This window comes from Pempheris klunzingeri, chromosome 1, assembly GCF_042242105.1.
Source record: "Pempheris klunzingeri isolate RE-2024b chromosome 1, fPemKlu1.hap1, whole genome shotgun sequence".
Taxonomy (NCBI): domain Eukaryota; kingdom Metazoa; phylum Chordata; class Actinopteri; order Acropomatiformes; family Pempheridae; genus Pempheris; species Pempheris klunzingeri.
In genome coordinates, this window is record NC_092012.1 from 11367717 (window position 1) to 11392886 (window position 25170).

At 42.4% G+C, this 25170-nt stretch overlaps 2 protein-coding genes across 3 annotated transcripts in view; one reads left to right on the forward strand and one right to left on the reverse strand.

The window, feature by feature from the left end:
- rasa3 (RAS p21 protein activator 3) overlaps positions 1-2721 on the reverse strand; it is a 42379-nt gene extending 39658 nt beyond the window's left edge. The window contains exon 1 of the mRNA XM_070829565.1: positions 2501-2721. Within this exon, the coding sequence (XP_070685666.1) occupies positions 2501-2555 (55 nt within the window). The 5' untranslated portion in view covers positions 2556-2721. The remainder of the gene's footprint in view (positions 1-2500) is intronic.
- A 6486-nt stretch (positions 2722-9207) lies between these two features.
- On the forward strand, positions 9208-24686 carry tpp2 (tripeptidyl peptidase 2). Of its 2 annotated transcripts, XM_070848399.1 has the most exons (29): positions 9208-9388; positions 10325-10453; positions 10672-10767; positions 11029-11133; positions 11272-11396; positions 11504-11667; positions 11827-11981; positions 12075-12151; positions 12238-12365; positions 12623-12871; positions 12981-13096; positions 13253-13424; positions 13543-13700; positions 13816-13892; positions 13989-14095; positions 14631-14785; positions 14951-15067; positions 15169-15269; positions 15353-15449; positions 15548-15685; positions 16502-16746; positions 17711-17789; positions 19128-19166; positions 19626-19777; positions 19900-19996; positions 20128-20258; positions 21636-21885; positions 22928-23047; positions 23173-24686. In XM_070848399.1, exons 1-29 carry the CDS (start codon positions 9224-9226, stop codon positions 23260-23262), a joined length of 3834 nt encoding a protein of 1277 aa, XP_070704500.1. In that variant the 5' UTR covers positions 9208-9223; the 3' UTR covers positions 23263-24686. The 2 variants fall into 2 exon arrangements, with proteins under 2 accessions (XP_070704500.1, XP_070704577.1); XM_070848476.1 differs by lacking the exon at positions 19128-19166.
- The last annotated feature ends 484 nt before the right edge of the window (positions 24687-25170 follow it).

A 25170-nucleotide genomic window follows, 5' to 3' on the forward strand; every position in this document is an offset into this window, starting at 1 on the left:
ATGAAAACAATGTGATGCAAGGGTTACATAGACATTACCGGGAGAAGAGCTCCGTGGGGATCAGACTGACAGCGAGTACGACTGCTGCTAGGTAACTACACAGTGTAAACTCTGCTGTTTTCTCTGTGTGACACACACACGGAGAGCGAGGACCAAGGGTCTGGGCCTGGAAGTGACGACAACATAAATGCTCTTCATGAGCGTTCGTTAGCTGTAAATAACAAATCGTGACATATAAATAAAGCCTGTTTCTTGGTAACGTGACGTCATTTTGCCAGTGGAGGAACGAAACGAAATACATTTACTCAAGTACTATAGATAAGTGAACACATTTTAGTTGCTTGTGCTTTCTGGAGGTATTTCCAGTTGACGCTGCTTTATCCTTCAGCTCCCCTACATCCCAGAGGTGAATGCTGTACCTTTAACACCACTACATTTGACTGCTGGAAGTTACTGGTTACACTGGTTTAACTACTGATTACTTTCATCATCAATTAACTTGCCGATTATTTTCTCGATTAATCAATTACTTGTTTAGTCCATCCCAGTTTCTCCCAGTCACGTCTTCGTTTGTCTTGTTTTGTCTGACCAACAGCCTCAAACCCAAAGATATTCAGTTTACATGAATATACAATTTAAAAAAAAGCTGTAAATCTTCATATTTGAGGGTCTGAAAGCAGCTTTTTCACTGCATTTTTGCTTAAAGGTTACTTAAACAATTAGTTGCTTATAATAAAGTTGCCGATTTTCTCTGATCATTGACTCTTGTTACTAAATAAGTAACCCCCCCCCAAAAAAAAACACTGAATCCACCACAGCCAGCTACAGTGGTGTGATCTGATGTACACATTATTGCATTTGTAGTAATTCAGTAGCATGTAACACTAACAGGAGCCATTTTTCTCCACTGAGTGCATTTATTTTTGATTCGTTCAGCACATTTTGGTCATCATACTTGAGTATCTTTGTTTGTAACAGTGTGGTATTGCCATGTTTGCTTAAGTAATGGATCTGATTACTTCTTCCACCGCTGCACTTTGCTGGTGTGATCAGTAAGCAGGCTTGTGGGAAACATTTGTCATTCAGCCATTCAGTTTTCATTCACAACGCTGCTGGACGACTGAACATCCATTCACAAAGTGCAGCAGTCTAATGAGGCCTTTGTGATTCAACGTTAAAACTCTCCCAGGAGTTACGGGTCTGAGCGAATCATCTCACTGATAAACTCCAGTCAGGGTGGTTCTCTCCCCCCCAGCTGTTTCTCCAGGACGCCGCAGCCCATTTTAACAACAGGTAAGGAGCTTAGAAACACAGCCTGACTTTGTACATCAGCTCAACTGAAGAATAAAAAAAGGCCACTGGGGTGTCTTTGTCTAACGCTGGCTGGCATCGTCACACAGCCCCACAGCTTGTATGTGTGTTTGTTGTCATTTTTTTCCCCCCTCTGCTCATCCCTTCTGTCGCATGTTTAGAGTCAAAACAAACCGGACAGCACAGCCAGGATGAATCAGGGGCCAGATGTCAGTGAAAACGTCCCGTATTTAACCGACACAACAGTTAGAGCGTGCAGAGGAAATGATTGTTTGCTTTGAATGTTTTGATATTAAAAGGGAAAAAATAGCAGCGTGCTATCAAACAGGTCGGACTGGAGCATTTTAGACTTTAAACACTGTCAAGTTTACTGTATTTACAGCTGAAATAATTAAAAACAATCAACAATTTCAGTCACCAATTTATCTTTTACTTATCACTATCTATGAGATACACTGGGTACATTTTCCATTGTCTGATCAGTAAAAATGTCCTTCTTGCACAGTCCTATAAAATCTCTAAATTGCATTCAAACACTGTCCTCTCCACTAAATCCCCCATTGCAAAAACTGTACTCAGCCTCCTCATGGTTCCATTCACAAGATATGCATGCACCACATGCCTCCTACAAACCAAGGGTGCCCACTGGAGACCAGCTAGATATCTAAATATAGAAATCTGGGCTAACAATCAATAGCTAGACAGTTAAGCATGAAGCTGTTTGGAGGTGAGGGGGGTGGTTGGTTACAATAACATGAATGCGTGGCTGCTGCTGCTGCTAAAGGTGTAATAAATGTTCATTTGATCCAAAGTGTCTTTAAAAAAAAAACAAAAAAAAAACAAGCATCTGGTTTTGTGCAGCTGTGGAGCCTTTATGTCCTGGATCAGTTTAAGTGTCCATATGTAGACCTCTAACACTGCTTCTTGATGCCAGCTGCCAAATTCCCACAAGGCTTTAAATCTCTTGATTTTTTTCCCCCCCTCCCCTTTATATTTTCAGTTTTACATTTTGCGGTTTAGAGTCTGTGCGCTGAGAGTGAAACGTGTGATTTGAATTACAATAACAGCAGGAACAAGACTGATCTGTCCCCCCTCCAGCCTCCAGCCCGCACTGCCTGCCTGCTTGGCCCGTTAATATGGAGCCATCCATGGAGGCGCTCAGACTGGGGGTAGGGATTTTTCTCCTTACCTATTTTTATTTTAACGCTCTGGAAAACCCGGAGACCTTCCTCTTCTACCGCCATGCTCTCCCCGCGGCTCTTTCCCTTTATTGACGACTAGATGAAGACAGTCCTCCACGGTGGTCGGTTCTGGCCTCTCCAGCGCACGGATAATCCAGGGGTTTTGCACATCTATGCTCTCCGGACAGTGGTCTCACCCCGGTCCGATCACTACCACTGCTGCTGCTGCTGCTGCTGCTGCTGCTGCCTGGTTGAGAACAAGCGAGCAGCTTCAGCTTCAGTCCCGCAGCAGCGGCAGCGGCGCCAGCGGAGGTGTGGCTCCGCACAACGCCGCCCACACATGGATATGTAGGGTGATCAGTGCCACAAACAGAGGGAGGTGGGTGGGGGGGGGGGGGGGGGGGGGGTGGGGGGGTGTCATTGAGGAAGTTGAAGCCAGCCGAAGTCTCGCCCACTCTCTCACTGGTAAAATAGTGGTCATGATAGTGAGGTGACTTGTCGATAAGTGAATCACAATTTAGATTAATAGCAGAAATGTGCGTTTTTTAAATTTAGTTTTGCATATGAATTACCAAATTAAAAAATCCATTCATAAAAATGTTCTGAGACAGATTAGAGGCCCAAGATCTCATGCATTAGCTACACCCCTGTTCATTGGTCAAACTCGAACACTTTGCAAGCCACTGCTCTGCCACACTTGCTAAAATGACAGTGAGTGCTTCAGGTACGTACAGAAAATCCAAAAAGCCACGATGTGCCAAGTACAGAGTGTGGCCATATGGTTTCAGCCTCTGTTCCACTGATACTTTCTGGTATCCGAACCAAATGGCCCCCTTACACTAAAGCCCTGCATTTCTCAGTTTAATTTCTAATGGACTATTAATCAACCAATAGCAACATTGAGGAAACTAGCCAAAAAACGAGGATTATCTAAATTAAATGTTATTCAATGTTATCTGGAACTGCTCAGAGGTAGAGCAGGTCATCATTAATTGGAAGATGGGTGGTTCAATCCCTGGCTCAAAGTGTCCTCGGGCAAGACACTGAACCCACACAGAAGCATAGCTTCGGTGTGTGAATGTGTGTGAAAGAATAGTCTCCTCTAACTCAGATTCCTCCTGAATGAATGATATGTGAATGGTTGAATGAGGATGTAATGCAAAAGTGCTTTGAGTGGTCGAAATGACTAGGAAGGCGCTACACAAATACAGACCATTTACCATAGAAGATTTTTCCTGCCTCTATTGTTTTTGCCATATGATCATCAGTACTGCATAAATCAGAATTACAGCTGGTATTCCCGTTTCTCAAAATAATGTTTAACTTACTATCAAAGAACAATATTCTTACAAGCAGCAGCTACCAACACATCAAAACACCATGTGCTGAGCACCATCCACTGACATGTAATTATGTTGTCATTGTAAACTATTTAACCCGTTAAATCCATTTAAAATCGGAAGCAATAGTGTTGTGGATGATGCTGCTTCTCCCCTTCCTCTTTGGCATTAATCACCCATCATACATAGCCTCAGGCTTTCCTGCTCCTCTTGGGCATGAATCACCCCCCACACTGACTTTAGCATCATGAGGATGGCTAGACTCTGAATTGACAAGAGCTGGCCCATAATGTTGAATGATTTAAAACATATAATTGTAGCCGCTGGCAGAACCAGCTAACCATACTCCTATACATCAGCATTTTATTTGTACCCTCTCTCTCTGTCTGACGATTGGTAATGCATCATCTGTGAGTGTTACTGCCCCTTTATGGGCCCCATATACAGCAGCATGAGCCTGGCTCCGCTGGATCTCCCCTGATTGTTTCCTACATCAAGCAGCGTTACATTGATATTTCTGTGGAGCAAATCTATTGCTGTTCTCCTGGTCTGAGCTTTACAGGCTGTGAACGGAGACGCTCTCAGGACACCCAAATAATGAGTCAACAGACGTCAGCTTCGGCTCCTGAAGCCTGACCTGCACCGATCTCTATGTTTTATGCAGCAAAACGTGAATCTGGGTTGAGTTGGGGGATTTTTTTCTAACAATAAGACCTTACAGTGACAAAAAAGTGAGAAAACTGAAGGGAAGAATCATCAAAGATCAGCTACATTTTATGGTCAAAATGCTTATTTCTTGCATCACCTTCATGATAACATCCATGGCTGAAGTAGCTACAGAGCTGAAAGATACATGTTTTCAATAAACTGGAAAGAAAACGTTCCCGCTCTGCTGTTGACTCTGATCTTGGTCCAGATTTAACAGTAGACAAGGAGCTGTCCTGCCCGGTTAGAGGTATATGTCTGGACACTGGATTTAAGATCCATTCAGGTGAAAGACGCATCATCAGCCCACACTTGAGCCTATTGGGCCACACCTCTGAGATCACTATGACCGCACTCCTCAAAATAGAACAACTCTGGTCTGGAAAAGTCTAGAGACCCAGCTGGCAGAGCCCAACCCAGCCGAGATGTGGGACTGAGGAAAAGTCGGGCAGCCTCTGTACCAGAGACGTCAGTTAGCTGCAGGGCTTCTGCTGCCGGCCAAGGTGCTGGGATTAGCTGTGACTCCTTTAGAACAGCTCTAAATCTAATTAGACTATATGTCTCATTGCTTCAATTAGCACGTTGGACCCTCCTCAGGAGGACAAACTACTCTCTACACGCAGCAGCAACAACCCTGCTTTCCACTACTTCTGCTTCTACCCCGTTACATTTCAGCAAGCAGAAAATATTGTACATTTACTCCACTACATTTATTTTACAGCATCAGTTTGTTAGTTACTTTGTAGATTCAAATGATGAGTGTTGGAAAGTAACACATTTATACGTAGCCAATTCAAGCCAATTTTTCCAAACTTTGTGGCTTGTGAAATCTTAAAAAAGCCAGTTAGGGCATCTTGTAATGTTTCACGTGCCTTTGAGTTGTTAGCAGTTCCACCAAAATAAATTTCACCTTTAAATGTCTCATGTGGTTTTATTGGAATGACTGTTAAAGGTCTAAAGATGACGATAATCATCACATGGCCTCTCAGATTTATTTCAACATTTAACATTGAGAACCTTTGAATGCATGCATTTTACTCGACTTTAAGTCAGGTTAAGTATAATATCTGAGTGCCTTTACCTCCACTGACTGAAAGTACATAATGTGCCTGTGTGTGCATATCAGCTAACAACTTGATTTGCATACCAATGACTATCTCCTCTTCAAGTCTGTGGCTATTTTCATAGATAACCACGGTCTTACCCTTGTTGCATAAAGAACTTCCCAAGATAAGTTTATTTTGAAGAAATCTTGATAGCACGGGACAAAGCTGCAGTAAAGTAGGTCCTTTACAGTAGCCACATCCTGTCAGCTGCATGCGCGTGCAGCTAGAAGCAAGATGGGGAAACAATTTGTGCTCTAACTTCATTTAAAGTTGATTTAGCACATCAGGTAAATCGAGAGCTTTCCTCTTGGCTATGACTTTGCATTAACAGATATAACACCAGTCAAACAGCCATAATATGAAAGACTACAATTCAAGAGTCAAGGGTTGCCACTATCATGACATACCAAGCAAAGCAGTGTCATATCTGCAAGCATGAATGGGAGAATGCAGTTGTATGTAGCAGTATGCGCGGCATCACATAGGGAAACAATGCTTTAAAGACATTTATGACAGGAATTTATTTCAGTTTAGCTAAAGTGGCAACACCCTGTGGTAAACCACAAGCCTGCAAGAGGATATGTGTGGGTGTGTGTGTGTTAATGGTAAAAGAAACAGAGAAGCCAAACATATTTTAGAGGTCTAACTAGAGCAAAAAAAAAAAAACAAGGATATCAAAATGTGTGTCCAAGTGTGGCATCAAGCACTGTCCATGCAAGTGTGTGTATGTTTTCATGTGTATGCATGCCAGTGCGGAGCTACTGACAGAAAGAAGAAGAGAGGCTGATTCTAGCCTAAGCAGATTAGTCAAAGGATGCTCACTGTTGTTTTAATACACACAAGCCAACCAACAGCGCAGCGTTTGAGGGCGTAGGCACAATTTAAATAACCGTGCACTTAAAACTACCCCTTCCTACTGTGGCTTGTGTTTTTTTTTTCCGTAGAACAAGCACACGGCGTAATGTACATTTTACATATGTATGTGAATATAGTGTATCTGAAAGAGACACAGAGTGCTGAGTTGAACAGATGGCGGTTGACATGTGCAAAGTTAATCCTGGTATTATGGAAAAAAACTAATAAAATGCCTATGAATAGAGCATGCATTAAATCTAAGAAGAATGCATGTGATTTGGTCTGTGGAAAGAAAATCAAATACAACTTAAATTTAAAGTCTCTGGGTGCATACCGATTGTTCTTTCTATTGTATTTAACTCACATACAGAACCCCCATGTTGATCAGATTTGTTATTTTTGATTTGATTGTCCACCATTCTCAACAAGCCATCTGTAGAAGATCAAAAATACAAAAAGCAGAAATGATGCTGTAGGCTACCAGTGAGGATACAGACAAACTACTGAGCAGCACACATACTGACGCTGACAGTCCTGTCTTCATCCTTTGTTAAACCAGCGATCCAAACATTTATCCAAACACAACCTTTTGTTCATCTGCCACAATTTCTGATTTTAAATGATCAAAAACATATTTTTATCTGGTTAGTTTATGTAAAAAGTCAGGAGTCAGAGGTGATCTATAGCTTAGATAATAACAGAAAGAAGGAAGTGGACATGGAGCAATATAGAAATGTGTGTGTGTATGTGTGCGTGCACTAAGCAGAGTCTACCTGAGGTGAACTAAGCATTTGCTGATGTCCGCCAGGTTAAGTCCCAAACCAGCTGATTACAGATGACTGTCTAGATGATGAATCTGTAGCTCAAAAATGTAAACCTTCCTGAAAAGAAAACACCTTAGTTTATGTTTCCAGACAGTTTGGAGAGTTTAATGAGCCTGAAGGGTCAGAATCACCTAATTTTATGGAGTGTTCAAGCACTCAAACAACTTAAACGCACTAAAAACCCAAATAAATGAGCGAGACAAGATTTTACTCAACAGAATCAAATGCACATTTTCTGCTTGTGATTAGTGCAAGCTGCTTGAAGCTGAGGATGGATGTTTGACTTCAGTTTAGGATAATCGCTCCTAATGAGCAAAGAGCACAAAGTGTGACTGCAGCAATCACACATCCATCAGTACTATAGCACCACCTAGTGTGCTTTAACCAGGCAGAGAGCCCAACAACAAGATTTACAGGATGGAGGCAGTAGTCTCTGTTTCACAAAGGTTTTAGTGCGCTCTGTTGTTTCATGCCAATACAAATTTTGTCTGGCAAGTTTCCCATAAATAAAGATGGCTTCATTTAGGCTTAAGAAGTTCGCCTCCTGACCCGAGGCTAACTGTGAACCAAGAGCCATGTTTCCATGGTGACAGTCAGAGACAGCTGCTGCCCCGTGGCACCAAAAGATAAAAAAAACATGACTCATAATTTGCGGTTTCCTGTGCAATGGAGCGAGCAATAAGAGGAGAGAGTTTTTTTTTTAGTAAATGCAAAAGCTTGTTGAAAATGTACCCTACAGGAGTGAGGAAATCACACCTGTGACCATTAACCTTTAGACGGATTGGTCTAAATGAATCTCTTAACTCCAGCACTTATAGTCTGTGTTTGTCCTGGCGATGAGAATAAAACGGTACTGTTGTCTGTGCTTTCACAAGCCTCTCTACATCTCAGCCAAGGTACATGTATCACAAATTGTTGTCATTAGAATTTGTATAATTGGTGAATTTGTTGTTCTGTGCTGTACACACAACATTTATTGCATGTCTGTCCGTCCTCAGAGAGGGATTAATTGTGTTGGTTGGCCAGTCAAGTGAATCACCTGCATGTGTGCATAATGTGTATACTGCATGTGAATGATCAAGAATAAGAAAGAAAGATTGCTTTTCTAGACTTTGATTACGAGGTAAAACTCACTCAAAGCTCGGAGGATTCAGGATCCGGGCTTTTACTGCTGGATAAGTATGGTCAGCAAAGTAATAATGATGAGACACATTCACTGGTCACTTCTTTAGGTAGCAAAGTTACAGAATAAAGGGGCCAATGTGGTCATCTGCTGCTGTGGCCCATCTGCTTGAAGGCTGTGTGTTCAGCAATGCTCTTCTACATACCTCAGTTGTAATGAGTTATTACTTTAGTCACTGTTGCCTTTCTATTATCTTGAACCAGTCTATCCATTCTTCTCTGACTAGTGCCACCAATAAGACATTTTCACACAGAGAGCTGGAGACTTTTTCATGTAAATCCTAGAGATGGTTGTGAGTAAAAATCTCAATAGATCAGCAGTTTCTAAAAAAATGATCTAAAAATGATCTAACCCGCCCATCAGTGAAATCATCTTTCTTCCCCACTCTGAACCTCAGCAGATAGTCTTGACCATGTCTGCATGCCTACATACACTGAGTGACCATGTGATTGGACAGTTAAATATCTGCGTTGCACACAGGTTAACAGGTACAGCTAAAGCTAATGAAGTGGCCGGTGAGTGCACAGAGGTAGCTCACGCATTGTACACAGTAGAGCTTAGCATAACATTAGGAGGCCTGTTTAATAAAGACTGCAGAGAAGTGAAGCTGTGCAGGAAAGCCGTGCTGCCCCTTTAAACAGCTCTCCTCCCAGTGTCTCCCACCGTCTTGTTCTCTTCCCCATTTCGCTGCTTTGTTTTCATTGTCGCTCATTTGATCATGGCTGCTCACTCTACCGAAGAACCTTTCCCCTTCCACGGGCTGCTCCCCAAGAAAGAAACCGGCGCCGCGTCTTACCTCACCAGGTTCCCCGAGTACGATGGCCGAGGAGTGCTCATCGCTATCCTCGACACCGGCGTGGATCCCGGGGCCCCCGGCATGCAGGTAAACCTGACCGGCTGTCTCCCGTTAGCTACAAGCTAGCTGGGCTAAGCTAGCAAAGCTAAAGGCCCGATTCATTCGAACACAGTCACCCAGCGGCTACAGCTAGCTAGGCTAGCCTGCTAGCACAGGTAGATACACGCAACAACCATCAAGATTACCTTCATAGATTTTATGACAACCAAATCAACACAAAGTAACTGATAGAAAGTATTTTCTCCTGCTGTCAAATTCTATTTGGATGCTATTATAACAATTAACAACTATGCAAAACCCGAACAGCTATGCTAACGAACTTAACGATAGCAAGTTGGCTTACCTGCTAGCATACTAGCATGGCAGCTAACAGCTGAATTTGTCCGCTTCAGTTTTCCTTTAATCTTCTCAGAAATTGCAGTTTGTCCTTTTAATTGATCAATTGCGGGTTCGCTATTCGGAGTTCGCTAGTAGTAGTGTGAGTAGTGTGAGTATCGTTAGTTAAAACAACGCATGGTAGGTTAGTGGTCGGTTAGTTAGCCGTAACTACACGTTAACTGCCAAGTCACACTTGGACCTAGTTGGTTAGCTGCACTCTACTAGCTGTGTTAATAATAACCTGTCACTTTGCTTAGGTACGACTGTATTAATTGGCACATGACAGCACTAAATTAAGGTCGGCCATTTCTATTGAAGCACACGTCATTTAGCTTCAGAAAGGGCACGGAGTGTAAACACACATATATATGGGAGCAAAGTTAGAACAAGACAATGGAAGTTTATTTTCTCTACAGGGTGGTTTGTAGATTACTGAGATTTAAGTCAAGGATAGGTTATTATTTGGTTTGTCAAATGCACAGTTCTCCATGGTAAGTATAAGTTACTGAACATGTGCTTTGTACCATTTTCAGCCTAAATTTTCTAATTGATTACTGATTGCTTTCTTCATTACTTCTTCTTAAGGTCACGACTGAGGGGAAACCGAAGATCGTCGACATCATTGACACAACAGGCAGCGGTGACGTGAACATGACCACTGTGGTAGAACCTAAAGATGGGACAATCACTGGCCTCTCTGGTAGAACACTTAAGGTCGGTCGCTGCCTTTTGATATAAAGTCTAATAAAGAAACAAACAGCTGTCACATTGGAAATATTCTATTTCAGGAATTGCTTTACATCTCATTTTGTGGGGATGTATAATGATATCTGTCAGTGATTAAATCTAACTGCACTTGATGATTAGACTTAGACTTCATGTGTTTTTCCACACATTTAGCTCACATTGTCTCTCTCTTTTATATCTTCCAGATTCCTCCTGCCTGGGTCAATCCATCAGGGAAGTATCGCATTGGAGTTAAAAATGGCTATGAGTTTTTCCCTAAGGCTCTCAAAGAGAGAATACAGGTAGGAACACATGACATTATTACTGTACTAGATCTGTCATGTGTTTGATATGCAGCACTGTGCTCTGGCAACATTTGATTGTATGTCCTGTCAGTGCTGATAGCCTCTCTTCATTACTATTTACTATACATTTATTCCAGACTAGTAAAACAAAAATGTATTTTGTCAGAATCCTGTAGATAAAATGAATGAAAACCTAAAGGCTTGCCATCCTCTGTGGTTTTTTTAAGATACTTTTGTTTTGGCACTTTTGTCTACTAGAAAGAGCGAAAGGAGAAAATGTGGGACCCGCCACACAGAGCAGCACTAGCTGAGGTCTCTCGCAAGACAGAAGAGTTTGACCTCTCTCACCCGACACCCTCACAGGTCAGAAATACAAAATTGGGTTCTCCGTGTACTTGTCAGTCTTTGCATGCAACTGCTGGCCAGGTTTTTTCCTTATCTCTTTTCTTTCCTTTCTTCTGCTGTCTCACGTGCATTCTTCACTCTGCTCCCTCTCTTCAGATGGAGAAGTTGCAGAAAGAAGAGTTGCAGAGTCAGTCAGAGCTGCTGGCATCGCTAGAAAAGAAGTACAGTGATCCTGGTCCTGTATATGACTGTTTGCTTTGGCACGACGGCATCACATGGAAGTAAGCCACACCAACGTTTTTTCCTCTTTACTGTTTTTTTACGTTTTGCTTTTCGCTATCTGCCAATAGTATATTTATATTTGTCTGTTACTGTTTGTTCTCTTTAGGGCTGTAGTTGACACTTTAGAGAGTGGCGATCTGTCCCAGTGCACTGTGCTGAGCTCTTACAAAGAGTCACAAGAATATGCCACGTTAGGACTTGCTGAGATGCTCAACTACTCTATTAATATTTACGATGAGGGAAACACACTTTGCATTGTCACCAGTGGAGGTAAGATAACCCCGTGCACATAATCTGTCTCTTCTAAAAGGAAGCATTCATATGATTCAGTTAACAGAAAAATGTGTTCAGCACAACAGTTGTGGCAGACTCACTAGTTGCCACCCACAATGTATTTTCCAATCAATCCTGCGCCTGTGCTTTTTAAAGGGGCTCATGGGACACACGTGGCAAGCATTGCAGCAGGTTACTTCCCAGAGGAACCTGAGCGCAATGGTGTGGCCCCTGGTGCCCAAATCCTGGCTCTGAAGATTGGAGACACCCGCCTCAGCACCATGGAAACCGGCACAGGCCTCATCCGCGCGGTACATTTCCAAGACTCTGTCAAATCTAGATTAGTAGTTTGCCTGCGTTCTTGTTCATCCTTTTAATTTTTTTACCTCTCTTGCCACTCAAAGATGATTGAAGTCATCAACTACAAGTGTGACCTGGTTAACTATAGCTATGGGGAAGCCACCCACTGGCCCAATTCAGGGTAAGTAGTGCAACAGGGGGTGTGATTATGAAGGTTCATGATGTGTTGAACCCTGGTACTGATTTTTTTGTGACTGCGTCTTCCAGGAGGATTTGTGAGGTGATAACAGAGGCTGTGCAGAAGCACAATGTGATGTTCGTTTCGAGTGCAGGAAACAACGGCCCGTGTCTCTCCACGGTCGGCTGCCCTGGGGGAACCACCAGCAGTGTCATAGGTACGTGCACTGATTACACGATTACACTGATTACATTTTTTTTATACCTCCAATCAAGCGCTTATGGTTCAACACTACACCTTCAAACTGCATGTAACCCGAAGTGTGAAAATAGCAAAAATAAATTCAGTATGTGCAACATCAACAGTAATTAGCAACCAGTTTTATTATAATATTTTCAATGGCAAGACATTTTGTGCACCATGTAGCCCTATTTGTTACATCTTTCCTTCATTCCTGCTCTCTTCCTTGCTTAGGAGTAGGAGCGTATGTGACTCCGGACATGATGGTGGCAGAGTATTCCCTGAGGGAGAAGCTGCCTCCCAACCAGTACACCTGGTCGTCCAGGGGTCCCAGTACGGACGGGGCCCTGGGGGTCAGCATCAGCGCCCCTGGCGGCGCCATTGCGTCTGTACCCAACTGGACTCTACGTGGTACCCAGCTGATGAACGGCACATCCATGTCATCCCCTAATGCCTGTGGAGGCATCGCACTCATCCTCTCAGGTGGGTCCAGGTTCATGGGCTGACACGAGAAGTATGGATGTTTTGCATATATGGAAATGAGCGCGAATGCAAATCTGATGCCAGCGTATGATTTTGTGTGATATCAAAGGACTGAAGCAGAGCGGGATCCGTCCCTCTGTTCCTGCGGTTAGAAGAGCGCTGGAAAACACAGCACTGAAGGTTGATGACATCGAGGTGTTTGCACAGGGCCATGGAATAATCCAGGTAGCTTCACTATAGCTCGTAGAGGATACCTTTCCATTTCTGTCTCCAGTCTTAAAATGTTTTTTTTTTTTTTTTTAATTTCATATTGTAAGTATTTTGTTACTCCTTTATATTTTTGTGCACCATTCCGTAATCTACTCCCTTTCCTCCCCTCAGGTGGACAGGGCATTAGACTACCTCATTCAACATGCCTCTTTACCCACAAGCCGCCTAGGCTTCTCAGTAAGTGTGGGAGCGCAGAAAGGCATCTACCTCAGGGACACAGTCCAAATTCTTGCACCCTCAGACCACGGAGTAGGAATTGAACCCATTTTCCCAGAGAACACAGGTATTATCATCATTATCATTATCAGGGTTTTTGTGTTACCTTTTTACAGCAGTTTATTTTAGTGTGGAGACGTGTATTCATCTTTTTCTTTTTCTTTTAAACACTGTCTCCTTCATAGAAAACTCCGAGCGGATATCCTTGCAGCTACACTTGGCGCTCACGTGTGCTGCCCCCTGGGTCCAGTGTCCCTCCCATTTAGAGCTGATGAACCAATGTCGTCATGTCAATGTCCGCATCGACCCAGTGGGACTGAGAGAGGGAGTGCACTACACGGAGGTAGGAACAGGACAGGACACTGAGTTGAAGGACAAGTTAAACATTTTCTCAGAGTCTATAAATGTTAATCTTGCACTTTGAACGTGTTTTTTTGTTTTGGTTTTTTTTCCCTCAGGTGTGTGGTTATGATACAGCGGCACCTACCTGTGGCCCCCTATTCAGAATTCCAATCACAGTTATTATCCCCGCCAAGTAAGTGCTCACATCACATTGACTTTTTTTTTCTTTCTGTCACTCCTCCAGCAAGATGTTTGTGTGTCTGACTGCTGTCTCTCTTATATCTGACAGAGTGACAGATTGTCGTAATCAGGAGGTGTGTTTCACAGACATGCACTTCAGACCAGGCCAGATCAGACGCCACTTCATCACTGTTCCTCAGGGAGCCTCCTGGGCAGGTGTGTGTGTGTGTGTGTGTGTGTGTGTGTGATATGAGGTGTTTCTGTCTAAATGATTGTGACAAACTGACTGATGGTACCATTCCAATTTCTGTTTGTTTGAGGTCATCATAAATTATTGAATCGTGTTTTTGATTCATAAAATAATTATATGATAGTTTTTAGATCTCAAGTTTATCCTCATTTGTTAAGTGTGTGTATGTATATAGTAACAGGAATAGTATATGTTCCTCCCACAATCCTTCTGCCCTGGTGACTGACGTGTTGCTATCAAATTGGTTTTTTGTTGGAAATGGCAAAACTAGTGCAATAGAGGATGGGGAAATGTCAGTCAGCTGTCAGAGATTTCACTTGAAATCACTTTAATGTTTTTTCTAAGAGGAGAAAGATGTGCTTGATAAAAATGTGGCTTTAATAACTCTTTTTCTCTTCTCGTCTTCCTCTGCTACTCTCTGGTTTTACCCCTTCTTTCATCCATCTACGTTCTCTATCATTCCTTGTCTGTGTTTCTCACCTCTCTGTCTCTCTCCTGCAGAGGTCACACTGACCTCTCACTCGGGAGATGTGTCCTCAAAGTTTGTCCTCCATGCGGTGCACCTGGTCAAGCAGAGAGCGTACAGAGCGAATGAATTCTACAAGTTCTCTTCGCTGTTGGAAAGAGGCTCACTAACTGAGGCCTTCCCTGTGCTGGTACATGAGTTTCACTTATAATGTACTTGACTGGGATTTTGCATATATGTCTGGCCAGATGTAGTCCATAAGCAGCTGGAATGAAAGTCACTTCATTTCATAAATGCAAACATAGACAAATTGCGTAATGGTGGACTCATTTCTGCATATTTGTCTCCTCTCCAGTCAGGAAGGGTAGTAGAGTTTTGCATTGCACGCTGGTGGGCGAGCCTGGGCGACGTCACTGTGGATTACAGCATCTCATTCCATGGACTCAACACTTCCCCGTCACCTCTGCACATAGTAAGAAGAGTGCAGACACACAGATGAGCAGCACTGACAAGTAAGCTACAACCCAGACAGTATCACTTCTCTGTTCGTAACTCTCATTTGTCTCTACCCAGCATGCCTCGGAGGGAGTGACAAGTTTTGACGTGTCCTCGCCGCTGAGGTACGAGGAGGTGTCCCCCACCATCACCCTCAAGTCTTGGGTTCAGCCTCTTAGGTGACTGCACACTCGCACACAAACGTGTATTTTGTGGTATCACGTCAGTGCAGTTTGTTGATTTCATCTCTGTTTTGTTTTAGGCCCTTAAATTCAAAGATTAAAGCTCTGGGAGCGAGGGACGTTCTGCCCAACAACAGACAAGTCTACGAGATAGTCCTCACCTACAGCTTTCACCAGGTACTGCCTACACCGTCAGCACTTTAAATGAGAGGAAGATGCTGATTTTGTGTGTTCTTTTTGTATGCGCGTATAATCCTCTTTTGCTCTGTCCTCAGCCCAAGAGTGGAGAGGTTACCCCCAGCTGCCCAATGCTGTGTGAGCTGCTGTATGAGTCTGAGTTTGACAGCCAGCTCTGGATGCTGTTTGATCAGAACAAGAGGCTACTGGGCTCAGGGGATGCCTACCCCCACCAGGTACACTGAGACACATGAAGAGCTTTCCCCTAAAATGACTAGAATGATTTTTTTTTCTTGCTCTCTCAGACCTGGTAGAGCTCTGCTCGCCTGTCCTGGGGTCCATAAAGACCACCTCAACTGTTTCCCAGTTACTGCTGGGTCATAGTTTCGCACTATTAACTTTTAAAATTGAGCGTGACATCTCAGTGTGTTGTACGGTTACCTACTGACCCCCTAGAGCCCTGGAGCCAATCCCAGCTGACATTGGGCGAGAGGTGGGGTACACCCTGGACTGGTCACCAGGCTTCCTCTTTGACATGTCCAATACAATTCTTAAGTTTTCCAATATTCACCACTCTGTTAACTGGTGATTTTTGCCCCTTAGCTTTTGTTATAGTTGCTCCAAATAAGACCAGACTAGCTCCAGTTGTCAATTCGCCCTCTCAGATAGATGATCATATTCAACGTCAGAAAAGATATTATAGAAAGATTGAGTATAGATGGGAGGGGAAAAAACAAACCTCCATGTTTGCTGCCTTCACATGAAGGAGCTATTTACCATGCTTAATCAACTCATCAGTGATGTTAGAATGGCATATTTCTCTGGCCTGATGAACAGTAACGGGCATCTATGTTTCTGTATATTTCTATTACTATTTCTATTCTGTTTAATACTATTAACCAACTTCTGAATCCTCTTCATTCTGGATTTCCTGCCACCTCCTGATGGCTGTTCTACAAATGCACATTCATGTGTATGTAGGTGTGTTAAAAGTTCTTGGTGTGCACGTTATTAGCTAACACATCTTTACTCTGTCTGTTTTACTTCTCCAGTATTCTCTGAAGCTGGAAAAGGGGGACTACACTGTGCGTCTTCAGGTCCGCCACGAGCAGTCCGGCGAGTTGGAGCGCCTTAAGGACCTACCGTTTGTGGTTTCTCACCGTCTGTCCACCACACTCAGTCTAGATATCTACGAGACACACCGCGCTGCCCTCATGGCCAAGAAGAAGGCAAACTCTGTCACCTTGTGCCCGGGTGCCACACAGCCCTTCTACATCACGGCCCTGCCAGACGACAAGTGAGTCAATTTGGCGAGGGACTTTTGTCCTATATAGTCTGATCTTTAAAAAGAACTTATGCAATCCAGTTCACAGTCTTCTATGAGAAGATGGCACTGAAGAAGAAGCAACTATGACACTCAGTTCAACTGTAGATCCTGTCTTAAGGAGAAACATTATATCACATTAAATCGCTAATGTTACTTTCACAAGGAGAAAAGACTCCTTATTCCATTATTTTTGTGTATTTATTGCGTTGCGATACTGAAAATCGTCACTTGAAGTGGCCTGGTGCTGGATTGAAGGCCATTAATGATACAAGAGTGTGCAAGAAGGAAAAACACGGAGCATTTTCTTAGCATAGCGGCAGAATAACCGTCTGCTGATTCTCTTTGGTTCAGTTTATATAGTTTATTTCATCTCTTCTGTCCTTTTTTACTGTATAAGCGCACAGTAAACATTTCAGGTGTGATTCCTGTGATGAACTGAGCCACCTCTTATTAAATTCCTCGTGCGTCCTGCAGTATTATCACACTGCTGCTTGCTTAATGTCTCCTTTTATCTTCCTCCTCTTCCTCCTTCTCTCTTTGGCAGTAGTGGTTTCTTGGACGTGACAACAGTGCAGCTGTGCAATACCATTTGTTTCTGTCCTTTGTTGTTTGCTCTGCTTGACTTAACTGCTGTTGAGCTGTGCAAATCCAATGAGTTCAACATCGTCAGTAATTTCAGACTCCTCCAGGCCGTACACCATTTTAAAAGTCCCATTTTTTGTTGCTGCAAGGATCATCAACAATCTTTTGCTAATTGGCAGCAACACTGTCTACCAAATATATAATACGGCCAAGATAAATGCATGGTTGAGCAGCAAAAGCCTTCTTTGAATAAATACTTCAATATTCAGTGTAATATTGGGATTTTGCTTAATGTTTCAGTGATGTTTATTCTCCATCACTGTCTTTCTCTTTTTGTTTCTCCTTCCTCCAGGATCCCAAAGGGGACGTGTCCAGGATGCTATCTGTCAGGCTCTCTGGTAGTCCCTAAGAGCGAGTACGGCAAGAAAGCAGTAAGTGGTCCTGTTTATTGTTACTCTTTAGCCCCCAGAGCAGTAGTCAGTCCTGCTCCTCAGGATCTAAAGTCGTGGTAGTTTTCCGTCTCCTTCTTCCAATCTGGGACTTCTGCACATTGTTGTGTGAACACATAACAAACTACACTGCAGAATATATATATGACCTGATTAATGATCTGAAATCCACTCGTTAAATGTAATGTAATGCCCAAAGTACTCATGGTCCTGAGGATCAGGGATGAAGACCAGCACTCTTTTGCTTTGCCTTTTTAAGGTTTTGTATAGTTCCTTTCTCACCACCCTCAGACCTGAGCTGAGTCTGATCTGTGACTTCTGAAAATGGTTGTCATCCTGTTTGTTACTGCATGCCATTTGTTTACTTTCGCTCACTCATTTGCCTTTGCTTCATGCTCATCACAATGAGTCATAATGAGTCTTCACTCTGTCTGCCAGGCACCGGCGTCTGGTCCTTGTTGTCACTATTGGCTTTTAGGGACAATTTATTGTAGTGAATGATGAAGAAAACAGAATCTCCCTAAAAATGTCTCTAATTATGTAGTATTTGTTAAGGTGCTGAATTTGGATTTTAATTCAGAAGCTATTTGAACAAAGAATGAGTAAACGAGATCATGAATCTAACCAGGTGTCTATTTGACAGTTTTTGGTATCATGTGCTACAGACACATTTTGGTTTGATATTCAGCTATAATGTCCACATCTTGTCCTCAGAGGGAGATAAATCACACCCCAAAAAAATGCAGAAAAACACAGAAATTGATCAGAGTGAAATATTTCTTTAAAATGGAATGGCAAAACTGTAACATTCACTGACATTTCTACAACGCAATGGCAAATGTTTTATTTCTGGAGCTTATTCTCACCATGTTCATGGGCTGCAGGTGCTCCTTTTTACATGTTTGATCGCATTCGTCTGAATGTTTGTTTTAACAGCTTTCACTGGTCTTTGGCTGAACCTGCTTGTCTCAGTGGCACCAATGCAAAGATCTTCCTTATGAAACATCTGCACCCATTTACAAATGAATGTTTTTCGTATGGTTTCACATTGCAATGCTGCAGACCCGTTTTGTTTGAGTCTCTCACACACAAGAATTTTGCTGCCTTCAAGTCAAAATTTAGAATATTTAGACGTGAAAACAACATAAATATCTGAGCCTGCCAGCAACAAGGATTACACCACTGTAGCATTTATTTAGGTCCAACAGGTAGGTGGATTAGACTCTTGAGTGAGGATGAAAGATAAAATGAAGAAAGAGAGAATCCTTTTTGGTGTGTTTGTGTTGTCTCTCCCTTACTGTGTGTTATTCTGACCACCAGGGGCAGGCCTCTGCAAAACGACAAGGAAAATTTAAAAAGGTACTGGATGAGCTAGAAACACCGTACAACAGAGCGTCCACTGCTCTCCTACCATAAGGAAATGGCTTATTCCCTACTTTAAGATGGGATTTGTTATATTTTCATGCATTATGTCAAAGCATGTCAATATTGCTGTACTGAAATATGCAACAGTCTAGTCAGGATGGGCATTTATTTTGATACAGAGTAGTAAAAGTTTTCTGGTGGTCAGTGAAATTACTAATATCTAACATCAAGTGATAATGAACACAACTTTAAACTTGTATAACTGGGTATTTAAAAAAACACATTTTACTTAATTGATTTGAAAAGAGAGAACCAGAAGGAGTGTGGAGCCACAGGGCATTGGTAGGAAGAGGGTGCGATTTTGATTCAGAGTAGTAAAAGAGGTCATGGGATTTTATTTGAATGTATCAGTTATTGGCTTTTGACTAATAAGTTTTTTCTGTGTTCATGCAGGATATTGTTCCAGTCATCTACCACTTAATTCCTGCTCCCAACAAGACAAAGAATGGAGGGAAGGAGAAGGACAAGGAAGGAGACAAAGAAAAAGACGTGAAGGAGGAGTTTGCCGAAGCAATGAGAGACATAAAGATTCAGTGGATGACAAAGTGTGCACAGTAGCTCGTCTGTTTTTGCTCAGCAACACATTGCTTGCTTTTCCTTTTTTTTTTTTTTAATCCTCTTTTCATTCTCTTTCAACCATCTGTCATGTTCTGCCTTTGCTGTTCAGGTTGGACTCCAGCTCCATCTATGAGGAACTGATGGAAAACTACTCTGATTACCTGCCGCTGCATGTGCAAAGACTGCACCAGCTGGACTCTGAAAAGGTAATGGAAGGGAAACGGAGGACGCTCTGACAGGAGTGAATCCCAGGAGCATCAGATTATTTTGTTTCAGTGTGTAAACTGTTTTACTATCTGTGCCCCCAGTCAATTCTCCTTCCCCTGTTTGTGTTCAGGAGCGTGCAAAACGTCTCAAGGAGGTGGTATCAGCTGCTGACATCGTCATCTCCCACATCGACCAGACGGCCTTGGCTATTTATCTCTCCATGAAGACGGACCCTCGGCCCGATGCCGCTTCTATCAAGACGTATGTCAATCTGAAGAATACTGTTAATACTAAAAACATAAACATCATCAGAATCCTTCATCATTACAGTTGAGACAGGCAAGCAATCAGGAGAAAAAGTAAGATAACCACACAAAAAGTAAATTGGAGCACCCCATGATTTCAGTGCATTGAAAGTCACAGACTGGTGATATCTAACAATATTACAATATGTACGGTGAGATTTTCCTTAAAACTAATAAAGCGTAGAATATGAACTCATAGGTGGTAAGCTGCTGAGATCCTGACACATCTCACCTCGGGATCCAGTTAGCCAGTATTTAGACCCAAAGAACCTGGAAAAGGAGCTGAAAGGTTCCTTTTTAGCCTTTTGTTGTCTGTGTCAAACACAACTGTGTGGTCGAGCGAGCTCGGAGGGTGAATGAAGAGAGGGAGCGATACTGGCAACACAGAGAGCCACAGAGACAGCCACGTAAGCCAGTTGATACCCAGTTGAGTCCCAACCTCACACTATGTGCTCTGTTACCCAGTGCCCAAAACATCCGAGCACAGAAAAAGAGCGATTATTTTTGTATCTGAGTCTATCCTTTTTTTTTTTTTTTCCTACTCCTTATTCCCTTAAAAATGGTGGCTAAAAAAAAATGCCGCAAGCTCACAACTAAATAGATGTTCAGCGCTGCGAGCCTAATCCCTGAAGCTCTCGTATTTGGACTTTTTATTGAGTAAAATAATATCCCCAGAACTTAATTTACAGCCTGGTCCCTGCGGTGGAAACACACTGAGTTTCCTCCAAAGGTTCGTAGTCCCCGGGGGAAGTTCCTGCGGTGGAAATGCAGCTTTTGGTTTGGTGGCCTGTACAATGAAGCAGTCTCTGATGGAGTAAAAAGCAGTAAACAAACCCTTTCACAGTTCAGGGCTCTCTGTCTGTGCGGCCTTACCTGGTCGTCTGGTATGACCAGTAGCTTATGGTGACTAATGTTTAACTAGCAGTAACACAAACGTGTGTTATATGCTGCTGTGTAACTGACAGTAGTGAGTTAGTTCTGCTGACTATGTGACTCCTCTCTTCTTCTGCTCCTGTTGCACTACATTTCAGCATTTACCACAATGTAACGGTCACTTGTAGCCTTACATGATCTAGCTTTAAATGAAAGGCATTTGCTGTGTGAAGTGGTGCATCTGCTATTTTTTCCCAAAACCCAAATCCATATACTTTTTATTTCATTTTCTATATCATTCATTCATCTATAATTTTTTTTTTTTATGATGTCAGGTCTTTGTTTCAGGCGATGAAGCTCTGCCATATAACACTGGAGACAACATGACTAGATCATCCCACCAAAAATCTACTGAGGCTCGAGGCGTTAATTCTGACCTGTCTCAATGTCTGTGTTTCAGTGACATGGAAAAGCAGAAGTCGTCTCTGCTGGACGCTCTGTGTAGGAGGGGCTGCGCTCTGGCCGACCAGCTACTGCTGCCCCCTGGGGCGCAGGACGGCGCCGGTGCTGTCGCCACTGGGCAAATGGCAGAGGAGGAGGTTGTGGAACAGGTGGCCAGCAGTTCAGACGACACCCTGCACAACGTGGCCAAAGCCCTGATGGACATTTTTTGGGAGGTGCAGAAGTGGGCGGAGCTAACTGACTCCAAGGTGAGGAACATTTTTTGTAGAAAATGATCGAAATGTGAATATATCTGCCTTGTGAGATTAAAAGATGAGGCTGGCGATATTCTGTATTTTTCCAATTGTCAACAAATCCCATGGAAAGGTCAAAAGCAACAATAAGTTCGTCTGTCTCTCAGTAGTTTCTGACTTCCTGACTTTGTCTGTGGCTCTCAGCACATTGTTTCCTACTGGCTTATAGGCAAGGCAAATTTATTTGTCTAGTACCTAGACACAAGGCAATTCAAAGTGCTTTACAGGGACATAAAACACAATAAAAAAAACAAGACACAGAAACATTAAATTGCATGTAAAAGATAATACAAGCACAAGAAATAAGAGAAGATGCATTAAAAGACGTGGATAAATAGTTACAAATTAAAAGAAGTTATGTAGCTCTATTATTGGAAAGCCACAGTAAACTGTAACGTTTTAAGGACTTAAATGCGCTGACAGTTTTAGCAGACCTTAGGTGTTCAGGGAGCTTGTTCCATTGGTGGGGAGCATGGAAACTAAAAGCTGCTTCACCTTGCTTGGTTCTGATTGTGGAAAGCAAGTCCCAGATATTTAGTTTCTTTTCCAAAAGAGATGATCATTTCCAGCTGTATACTGTTGTTTTAAGCAAATGTTACTTTAACAGGAGTAAATACCACATTTGTTGGGGACTATTTGTTGCAGTTGTGTGTCGCCCAGTGCTGCAGTGTGGCTCACTGATGTATCTTTCTGACACAGAGGAATAAGATGGATCAGGCTGCTACACTGATAAAACTTCTTAGAATCGATTCTTTAATGGTTTGATGCCTTTTTATGGAATTTGCTACTACAAACTACAAAATACAGAATTTCACCAGACATGTAATCATGTAACCATGTATGCTGTTGCTGTTGTTCTTAACCCCATACTGTGACTTTTTTTTCAAAAAGTAAGGTGGATGCGCTGTATGTCGCCATCAAGCTAGCCACTTTGTATTAATTCAGTAAATGTTAAGTCAATACATTGTGCTTGTCTCCTGCCTTTTCCACTGCTCAGGTGCTGATGTTTTCATACAAGCACGCTCTTGTGAACAAGATGTACGGCCGAGCCTTAAAATACGCCTCAAAGATGGTGGAAGAGAAGCCGAGCAAAGAGAACATGAGGAACTGCATCCAGGTATGAGAGCACTGACGGTCGATAAGAGTAATTAAAAATAAATAATAATAAAAAGTTTGAGATTGAATTACTGTTTGCTGAATGTCAGCTTTGTTCCCTCACTTCCTGTTTGCTTGTTTTTTCAGCTCATGCGTCACCTCAGATGGACACACTGCGCCACCTTCAGTGAGAACTGGCTTCCTGTCATGTACCCTGCAGACTACACACCATTCTAGGCACACACACACACACACACAAACACACACACACACACACATGCATGAGCAGCATGACCATACATGGTCCATTACATGGTAACCTGGGTATCATGTCCCTCAGGGTCACATGGTCTATGCATCTGGTTTTTCAAGTTTTAAATGTAGGTGAACACCAAAATGAAGGACAACGCTGAGTGTATAAAAAAATGTGTCCAGTGCACCAAACCATTTACAGTCATCCTGACTTTAAAATGTCTTGTTGGACACTTGCCAAGTCTTGTTGATACTGTAGATCTGTGCTTTCTCAGTTGGGTGTCTTATTTTATTTTGGTGTCATCTACACATTTTGGAGGCTTTCACACGTACCCATCCCCAGCTGTCCGAACTCCATATCATAGAAATAATCTAAATTTCTCATGTAAATACTGTAAAACGGCCAGTGTGGACTCCTGGGATGCATCCCAAGTTTAAAAAAAAAAATCTACTCACTTTTGAAAAAATCAACAGCAGAAAAGCTCATAACTGGTTATGATACTGAGATGCTATGATACTTCAGTGGGAAGACAGGAGGACTTGCTGCTGCACGATACTCGGACACACAGTCTGCCTGATCTCCGAATTAAAAGGGAGGCTTGGACTGAAATTAATATCTTTTTTTTGTTTGTTTTTAGATTGTTCCAGCCAGGCTGGGTCGATTTAAAGTTAACATTTAGTCTTGTCTGTCTTTTTAGGCTCAGACTCACAGTCTCAGAACACAAAACAGTGTTGAGGTGCCTTTCTACACGTACCTTACCTTTTCTGATGGGTTGAAAAACAGTGCGAGGGTTTTGACCACAGGGAGCTGCAGAATCAGTAGCGAAAGTCAACGCTCAGCCGCTTGCAGTCATTTCTCCCATCAGCCGTTCGTGTCAAACGTTGTTTTTAAAGCTCTTATCGGCAGTATGACGTGTCAGTGTTCTGTAAGCAGGCCGTCGGTGACTCGTCAGGTAATCCACAAACACTTTGTGGGCTCCTACTTACCTCAGAGGTGGTGGCGACCCACCTCATACTGCAGTTAGCTGAGCAGCACGTTTGACGACCATCCAACAGACCTCATTAATATAACAGATGCAGTTGGCGGCAGTGCTCGGATGTTCAGATAAGTTTTCATTGTAAAATGTTCACACAGTATTGAGATGTATCTCGGCAGCATTCAAAATGTTGCATTTGTACACAGTGTCATAAAATAATGTACATACACACTTAACATAAAGAATATTAAGATGCAATAGGTATATAATACAAATGTTATACTAATTGATGTATTTTGCATATATGCATGTCTTCTAGGATGTAAGAAAAAAAAATAGTTTTACTTGGAAGCAGATTTTAGTTTGTTTCAATTTGAAAGATTTTTAATCCCAAACAAGGTTCTGACGATATTCACTGTTGTTGTTTTCATGAGTGTGTGTGTGTGTGTGTGTGTTTGTGGATGACTTTACATGTATTTGTGAGCATACTTTGTGTATATGAACATTTTCTCCCAACAGAACTGAAATGACGGACATTTAGAGCAGGGCAAACATTTCTTTTTTTTTTTAGTTCAGATACTTTATTTATTTTAAAGGGCCATGCCAGAGGTTTTATAAGTTTTGTCTGATTTACTACAATTTACATACTTTAGCGAACCATTTTGAATCCTATGTATTTTCAGGCCAGGCAACTGTTCATTCATTTCTTTACAAAATAATATTAGCAGACTTTTTGACATTTTCTTGAGTTGTTTAAAGCCATAGTGAACACCAAGTCTGCATTAATCCCTATAAACAGATATTTGCATGTGAATGCAGAATCTGCTGAAAGTGTTTTTGATATCGGAACCATGCGTTTTGACGTCTGAGTCGTAATGACCAACCACGTTTGAGCAAATGAGGCAGAAAGCATTGA

Excerpts from the sequence above, each read along its gene's own strand:
- tpp2 (XM_070848399.1), top strand. The coding sequence starts at position 9,224 with ATGGCTGCTCACTCTACCGAAGAACCTTTCCCCTTCCACGGGCTGCTC. Across the intron at positions 11,397-11,503 it reads CACGACGGCATCACATGGAA|GGCTGTAGTTGACACTTTAG; the intron begins GTAAGCCACACC and ends TGTTCTCTTTAG. Across the intron at positions 11,668-11,826 it reads TTGCATTGTCACCAGTGGAG|GGGCTCATGGGACACACGTG; the intron begins GTAAGATAACCC and ends TGCTTTTTAAAG.